At 39.8% G+C, this 9,013-nt stretch overlaps 1 protein-coding gene across 1 annotated transcript; it reads right to left on the reverse strand.

Moving 5' to 3' along the window:
* Nucleotides 1–7,829: 7,829 nt before the first annotated feature.
* LOC6606329 (60S ribosomal protein L10a-2) lies at nucleotides 7,830–8,655 on the reverse strand. The gene has a single exon (XM_002031098.2). It carries the CDS (start codon nucleotides 8,563–8,565, stop codon nucleotides 7,915–7,917), a length of 651 nt encoding a protein of 216 aa, XP_002031134.1. The 5' UTR covers nucleotides 8,566–8,655; the 3' UTR covers nucleotides 7,830–7,914.
* Between the last annotated feature and the right edge of the window lie 358 nt (nucleotides 8,656–9,013).

The following is a 9,013-nucleotide window of genomic DNA, read 5'->3' on the forward strand; positions in this document are numbered from 1 at the left end:
ATTCATCTTTCCTGGGACTTGCCACAAACTGAGCTACCAACTATGGGAAACAATACACAGCAAACATCCTTCAAATGTTATCTGTGAATTTGACCACACAAGTGACTGACACACATGCACACTCAGCAGGATAAGGTCACACATATACTAGTCATAGGAGAGGGGAAAGGAAGTGGGGAGGACAGTGGACCGCAGGCTGCCTATATTTGCCTACAATGTGGTGCCATCAAATTACCGGTCTCATTTTCTATGCAGAGTCTATTATGGCCGAAAAATGTTGTCAGGCCAAAAAATGCGACAAAAAGTGGCGCTAAATTTCACACTGACACACACGCACCCAAAAACGAAACATGAGAGTCAGGGAAAAGTGTAGGAAAAAAAGGACGAGAACGAGGACAAGGAGCAGGATGAGGAGCTGAAAGGAGAATGAGGATAAAAAAGCATTTCACATGCGTCGGACACCGCAACCGCAAATATGCAAATTTGTGCCTCGGACAGGAAAGCCGGGAATCCTCAGCTCGGATGGAATGTTGAACTTTGAACCGGTCTTGACTTGGCCAACGTTAATGCGCTAAAGTTGGCATTATCATGGTCCGAAAAGTCAGCTCGAAACAAAAACAACGTGCCAAAATGTGAATGTCCACGGACCAAAAACTTGTGTGGGGTAATAATGCTTTTCGGTCGTGATTCACAACTGAATTAAATCGTTAAAAAACCAAGGGAATTTCTTTATCAAGTTTTCAGCTACTTCTCTATTCTGTAGAATATAATATAATACCTTATATAAATAATTAGAAATAATTTCTTAAGTAGATTATTAATTTTTAATGTATGTTGCAGCTTATTTAAAGAGGTTGAAATTTATTGCGAGATAAGTGCTGCTCCTTTTTTTTACAGTGTCTTAACCTTTTTTTTAGCACATTTCTTTTTTTTTCATATTTTAGACTTAAGTTGGCAACCGACATTCATTCTGGTGATGATGGGACTGTTCGGGAAACTAACACAATCCCATAAATAGGGAAAATGTCTTTGCAGTGCCAAATTGGCCAAGTCGAGGCTCAAAAACTGGACCCCGAAACGAAAGCTTTAAAAAACCATCAGCCGACATGATTTTTGTGTGCAGAAAGGAAAACTTAAATTAGTTTATTTAAGCTTTGTTTGGGCGGCATTCTGACAAATATTTCAAGGCGTCTAAAAAGAGCCAGATAACTTTGTGGTAGAGTCTTGGGCATTAAGATTTCACTGATTGAGTTGGGCTTTCTGCAGCTTTGTTTTGACAATCCCGTTTTTTTTTTTGGGCAACTTTCTCCTTAAAGTTGTCAGCGAGGATCTCTTCGAGTTTCTTACACCAAAGACAAAAGACAAGCAAACGATGCGTAAAATGTTTGAGAAGAGCAAATTAATTACACCCAACATCAGCCAGCAAAAGAAACCCTTTTTGGGGGATGGGAGGCGTGGCTTTTAATTGTGCCTTCGCATTTCCGCTTGCCTGGGTTTTTCCGGCAGCGACGCCAACTGCAAAAAGTTGCGACGAAAATTTACTTAAGATTTTTCCACGAAGCGCAGCATTAACTTTGCCGCAGTTTCAAGCCAATGATGACTCAGTAATGATATATTTGCACGCTTTAGCGACACATTTTACCAAAGGCTTTGAATAATTCAATTAAGTTATGCAGCTATGGAGTGTAAATATACCGAAGTAAAATATGGGGTCCTATATAACAATTATTAAATGATTTACTAACTTACAATAAGTAAAAGGTAGTGAGCAGCTACAACTGTATTTTAAATTCAGTTGAAGAAAAATATTTATTTTAAGTCTAATAGATTTATTGGCCAATGTATATACCCCAAAACGGAAAGCATAAGTAAGCTTCCCTTTTCAATATTTTATTTTGTCAAATTTTTTCGTGATGTTTAATTTGGCGCAAGCGATTAAATTTCATTGCTCTCCCAATTTTGTTTTTTGCCGTCTTAAATAATTAGTTTTTTCTTGCGGAGGAATTATAATTTCATTGCGCGTGAGGAGCTTTTGGGAAGCACCTCCTTGGGGCTTAGGCCAGACCCATATCCTGGGCCGTCCAACATATAGGCCCTGATTCCGACCTGACTGACATGTCACTCGACAGGGCTCATGGCCACCTGTAAATGTGTCTGAGATATGGCCCAGGCAAATGACAAATTAGCACCATCAATAACTGAAATTTATTTTGCCAGCCTTGTTTGCCTTGGCTCTGGAATTGACCTGCCCCCTTCGCCCCCACTGGCTGCCTACGGACTCATTTGTTGTACTTAATTTGGGTGCCATGCGTTCCTACATGCACTTGAAGAAATGTTGTAACTTCCAAAATGCAATCAATACTTTTAAGTTAAGTTATATTTGTGCTTTTACCTCAACTTCTACGCACAGTTTTGCTTTAAAATTTAAATTCAAATTTTTGGTTGCAGCAACAAAATGTGGTTGATGGCATTCTTTTTTATGGGATCAAAATACAACCAAAGTTCCACGCGAACTATGTTTTTTTGAGTGCCTGTCCATTTTTGTGGTCATGAAACGGAAACGTTAAAAAAAGTCAACGGAATGAGCATTTTGGCATTGTCCTTCTCACTTTCAGCCGCTTACTCCCTGCCCACCCCTCTGCCACAGTCAAGTGATGCAAGGGGAAGGGGGTGGTTGGCCGGAAGTGGGTGGGTTGGAAAAGGGGGTGGACTGAGCCAAATGAGTTTTATGATGAGCTGCTGCGGCTGCTGTTGATTTACGTTAGTTTTGTTTGTGTTGCACTAGTTGAAAATGCTTGGAAGGCAACATCAACTAACTAACTAACTGTTTTGTCACACACACTCATAGGAGTGTAAGGCCAACCACCCACACACATGCACATGTCTGGGTGTCTAGTGATTACTGAAAACAAAAGTTTCGCACTGTGATTTATGTGCCTTTGGGTTTAGCTTTGGATTTAGCGTGAAATTGTTCAGAGTACGACATTCAAGGCTGGAAAATGAAAGTTTCCCGGTAGCAGTTAAAGAACTCGAATCATTTAAATGAATGTATCTAGCGTAACTTTAAACTATGTATCTGTAAAGAATTGCCATTCATGGCCCGGATGAAACCCACACAAATGAGGGTTCTATAAATGGAATAAACTTTCCCCTGTGTGTCGAAGTAAATGTGCAATAAAAAATTAATACATTCATCTATTTTTGCGCGCTCAACTCTTTTTCCCCCTTACTCCCGTAGACTGACACTCCATCATTAACTACATATCAGGCTGACCCAATCGAAAGCAAAGCTGGGCTTCTATTTATATTTATCATTTGTATTCCGCCCCTTTTGGAGCACAATCACCATCAGGAACATCAGTCCCAGACCCATACCACAGATTTCCGCCCGAAAGAAACTCATATCAATGTCGCCATTGGAAAGGCAAACCAATCAAACATCAAACAGCATTCCATCATTGTCAGCAGCAGCAGCCACTACCAGAATATGGCTATATATTCGAGGACAGAAGACAATGATGACCCGGAGATAGCCGGAAAAATGGGGGAACGGAGGTGAAACATTTATGAGTTCATGTGACATAATACTAAATATTCAAAGAGCAAATGTTGATGCATCCATTGGGCCAGAGCCTTTCATTCATGGACCCATTTGCCGCAGCGGAAATACAGTTTGCGGCCCATGAAATTCGCTGTCGTTGGCCACAGTTCTACTCTCCGCTGGAGTATGACTCTTCGGCCACTTAAAACAATGGCACCGCAATTTCTGCCGCACAATTTGCAGTCGCCTACACTGGGAAAATCAATCGAAAAATATCAAATACATCGATCGCTTACCAATTAGATAGTGTAGTGCAGTGTAGTGTAGTGTCTTGTATCGCCGAAAGTTATGGATTATTTCGGCTTATTTCCGCACTCTACGATCCAAATTGAATTTTCTTGCCATGTACGCCACTTTAGTCCGACCAAATGGAATAAGTTTTTCGATTTGCTAAACTATGGCTGATTGCTCGATTGCCGAATCAAACCAGAGTGAAATCACTTGCACACGCTCCCGTTATTGACGCACATCCATCAGATTCTCAAAATCTGTATCTATACTCGCCCACTTAAGTGCATTATACATCATTTGGGGTGTGTGTGCAATGGAGCCAAACAAGCTGCTGGAACATTGCTGGCTTATCTATTGAAAATATACATTTAAATCTGAATCGATTTCGCTTGTCTGGCGCAAAAGGGCGAAGGGTTAGTGGCGAGCTGGTCGCCTTGGTCAACCCCTATCAACAAGTCTTCGGTCTAAAGCTCTTGAGCCACAAAATCCCTTGGTCGGGGTTCCAGCTGGCAGATGGGGATGTTCTTAGAGGTTTACAATGTGTGTGTGGGAGATTTCAAATTAAGAAGCAGGAGTCACAATCAAAATTCAACCGAGACGTGAGCGTTGTTGGTGTTATTTTTATGCAAATTTTACGCATATGCTGTTGAAATCGGACTAAGTGGATGCAAGAATGGGTATTAGGGGTGTTTTGCTTTTGCGTGGATAACAAATTTGGGTATATCAAATATTTAAAATAATATAATTAAAGCTATCAATAAATTATAAGCACCCTAACAGGAATTGAACTTATAACATTATATTATCATAATGACATCATAACACTAATAGAAATTTGTAAATTAGTGATCATCATGCATCAACATATTTTATTATAGGAAGTGAATGCACCAACAATTTACTGATAAAATTTGCTTTTAATGTCTACTTCCATTTGGAAAACAAATAATTAATGCATCGCCTTTGTTTTCAGCCCCTTGTAATTTGAAGAATGAATGTAAATTCCATTTGAGTAGTCAACCCAATTTGTAATTTGAAGAACATTAACATATGTCGATGGGGCTGCGAAACAAATAATGTGTAAATGTGAAGGATTCGTTTTGTGCAATTTCTGTTTCCATAATTCAGCAAATTCACGGAAAATGCTTTTTGATTGTACCCAAATTTGCATTTCAAGCGGCTCAATTTAATTTCAGAATCACGTGATATATGTAATGGCCGTATTCACATGCGATCCAGTCATAATTTAGGTCACAAGTTTGCGCTATGCCCCCATCGCCGAAACAAATAGCGAGGTCATTCGCTGGCGTCTTGAGTAAATTAGCTTTGGTTATTGGCCAGGCCAAGAGCATTCGGCCGCCACGAGTGCCGTTTGGCATATTAATATTACGCGACGCAGATTGAAACAAATACGGCAAATGCCTAATTATATTTTGTTCGTCAACCACGATGAAGAAGCTTATGCCAGAGAACGGACTTAGATGGCTTGCAAAAAATTCGTACTTGGAATAACAATTAAGTCGTACTGAGTGGCAAATACTATTTTCACTGGGAAAACGTCATTATTATACAATTTTTAAGAAGATTTTTCTAGTTTGTAGTTTTTTGTTTTGAGTCCTACTTATGTTAAGTCTGCAAATGTCATAAAAACTAAAGTAGTTCACTCAAAAAGTCATATTCCTCACCTAGGGACTGCCCCACACTTTTAAACTCACGCATAAGCGAAACGAAAAAAAAATGGAGATGGTCTGAAACTTTCTCCAACAATGGTCAATGTTCCTGAATTCCCTTAAGTGAAATCGGGAGAAGAAGGAAAATCAGTTTCCTTATTTTCTTTGGCTCGACTTTCCATTTGTTTTTCGTCCAAGTTTTGGGTTCTGTCTGTGTTTTAGCTGCTGTCTTTTTTCCAGAGGCTTCTTCTCCCTGCACAGAATGTTTATTTTTGCTTACACTTATCAAAATATTGTGCGCACACATATTGTTTCGCCTGGCTGTCTGCATCAAGCATAAAGATATCGGAGTTGGGTCAACTGGAGAGTTCTGACCCCGACCCTTAGTCACACCCGACCCCCTCCTTGTTTGCCATGAGTCAACAGGAAAAATAGAAGGAGACATATGTTTAAGGATGGAACTAAGATATTAAAATTAAGAATATGAGATGCTCTTGGCACCATATTAATTTCATTGAAAATGAATTAAAGTGTCAAATGGATCAGTTTTGTACACCACTTGCTCTTTAAATTAAGAATTTTTGCACTTGCATGAAAATCATTTATAGTTCTGTTAAAGCTCCAAAAATGGTTTAATAGTAACACGTATTAAGTCTTCCTTTTTTAACTAACAGACGAAGACCGGAAGTTAAGCTGGATTGCTTCCAGTGCCCGCTGAGGAAAGTGTAATGCCCTTAAACCGAAATATTAAGACAGTACAGGAAAACAATGGGTAAGAGATTGAGATGGGGATCGATACAAAAAAATTTATCTTCCATGCCACATTCTGTTGAATTTTCAGCATGTGCGTTTGTGTGTGTGTGGGGGTGAGTGGCGTAACTTTCCCCTTGTGGTCCGGGTTCAACCACCCACTGCCCTCCCACCCAACGACCTTACCCAACAAACCCCCCTACCACCCATCGTCAGCTTATTTGCCCAGTTTGCCGCTGCTTAAGTTACTTTCGCTTTACGCTTGAATTTCCTTTTCTTGCCGTTTCCTTAGCCTTTTGGTTTTTCCTTGAATCTTTTGCCGCTTGCTGGTTTTCCCCTTTGCTGTCGCATGGTTTTTCCTTAGCTCAGCAGCTCATTTTCCATCGGGCGTGTGTGCGTGATTTTTTGTTTCCTCGCAACGCTTTGTTTCTGTATTTCCTGCGTCTGTTATTTTCATAAATAAATTTGCATGTCAAATGACATTGTTTATGGTATTTCTATATGAAAGACATATATCACTTGGCCAGATGGAATTGTTGTGCCCTCATCAGTCGCCGTTTTTGGGGTGTGGGTGTGCATCACACGTTGTTGACATCTTTGTTAAAATATGTTTACAAGCTGAAATTAGTAACAGCGTTTGCCATCCCCTAGATGTGCGTACATATCTGTTTCTCCGACTTTGTTTGCCTGGATGTCAAAGTTGACAAGCGAAATGAATTCGTAATTGAGTTTTCCGATATGTTTTCCAAGAGCTCCAAGGCTGGAGCAGCCGCTCATATTTAATTTGAATAAGAAATTAGCAACTTCTTTTCAGGATGACAAATTTTCCATACCGCTTGCATACCAAAAGTTCGCTTCAGCTGAGAAAGACTTGGCCAAAATAATGGGACATTTTGGATAAGAAAACTCGAATTAATATTCATTAAAAATACATATGTTGCTTAAACTTACATACAATTAGTTAAGTCCAATACAATTGTTTTATTTCCACAATATAAAAAAACATTGCTCGCTTTTCTTTGGTTTTTTTAATCTATATTACAATTTGTAATTTAGTTTCAGTATTCATGGGAGGCGCCAATCTGGCGGCGGTTTTCCCATCCGGATCAAAGTTTTTGCCTAGGCCGTAATTATTTCCACGTTCTTATCGACGCAGCAACAAACAGCCATAATTATTGCGGATAAGTCAAGCGCAGCACATTTGTTGCCTCCTTGCTGGATTCCCAATAAAAATGCCTTCCTGATTAGCGTGCTCAGCATGTGCCGTGAACTTGTCTTATCTCCCCGGCTTGGCTTAGACCAATCCCCACCACATCTCGAAAAACTCGAGAAGAAATTTATAATATATCGCTGGGCTAAAAAACGGGATTGCTCATAAGCCAAATAAAGAGTGGGATGTGAGGCCAAAGAAATTATGTCACAGTTTACTGAGATTTTGTCGAATACTTGAGAAAAAAGCGAAGGGGACAAAAAGATAAAAAAAAAGTTGACAAAATGCTTTGAAAAAAGGGCTTAATTGTGGTGATTGCACAGATTGAACTGATAATATATTTGTTGAAAAAAAATACCTATGTAAGACTTAAGAATACTAATACGGAAATTTTATTGCACGCATACTTTACACAAATATACACTACACTTTATACTTCGATCAAGATACTTTCAATAGAGTTGAAGTGGTACGCCCAAGGAAGATTTTATATGAAGTGAGCGCACATTCTGCCAGTTATCCTTCAGCAAGGACACTAAGAAGTTGATCGATATTGCTATGTTTCGAGCTAGTTCCTCTGGGTGCATGCCAACATGGCCAACATTAACGGAAAGACATTCCATCCTTTTCATATGCTTCTTTTTGGTAGATAGTATCTTGATTTTGGAGCTCATGGATTCCTCACGAGCCAAAGGAGTGAGAAACTTGCCCGCATTGGTGAGACCAGGACCCAGTAGCCTTGGGATCTGCTTGATTATCGATTCGGAGGCTAGGAAGACATCGTAAGCTTTGGACAACTTCTTAGTCAATTTGGGATCTTTGTTCAGCCTTTTCAAAGCCTCCACATCCAGGCAATCAACCCCTATGGCTTTGGCCTCATGACAGTGCTCCTGATCCCCGAAGACGCAGACCTTTAGCTGTGGAACCGCCAGGTGATGCAATAGTATACTTCCATGGAACCGCTTGCATTTGTCAGGATCATAGTCCCTCAGCCCAATCTGCAGCTCAACCGTCTTCAGGCAGTCTGGTCCCTCGGTCTGTGAGTTAAGCAGGATATTTTTGACAGCAGCGTAAATCGCATCGCGAGAAACTTTCGACACCATAATTTATGATTAGCTGTGAGCAACAAAAATATTTAAACAATTTAACACAAAAAATGAGTATTTTGTAGAGCTGTCTACTAGACAGTTAAGTTGTGGGTATCTTTTGACCAATTCAAAATTCAAATTTTTCAAAGTTACCTAAAATGTAACCATTGTTGGTAAAGGGTTAAAATATTATATCATTACCAGTAATTTCCTAAACTTTCTAAGTGCCATATACGCAAATTTAATTGAAGTCGATTCATTTATTTTGTGCATCTATAAAGTTAGCTCAATTCGCAGAAACTCATAAATCGCTTGGCCGAATTCCTTGCAGTGCTGCAGCTCGTTGTGTCCTTATGGTTCCAGGCTGTGCATAATTGATTGGCCAAACTGCAATCGATTTTCCGACCTGAGGCTCCAGTGCACTTCGCCACCGGCGAAATTGTAAATTCCAAAGGCCGCACGC

This window comes from Drosophila sechellia, chromosome 3R (assembly GCF_004382195.2).
Source record: "Drosophila sechellia strain sech25 chromosome 3R, ASM438219v1, whole genome shotgun sequence".
NCBI classification, from domain to species: Eukaryota; Metazoa; Arthropoda; class Insecta; order Diptera; family Drosophilidae; genus Drosophila; species Drosophila sechellia.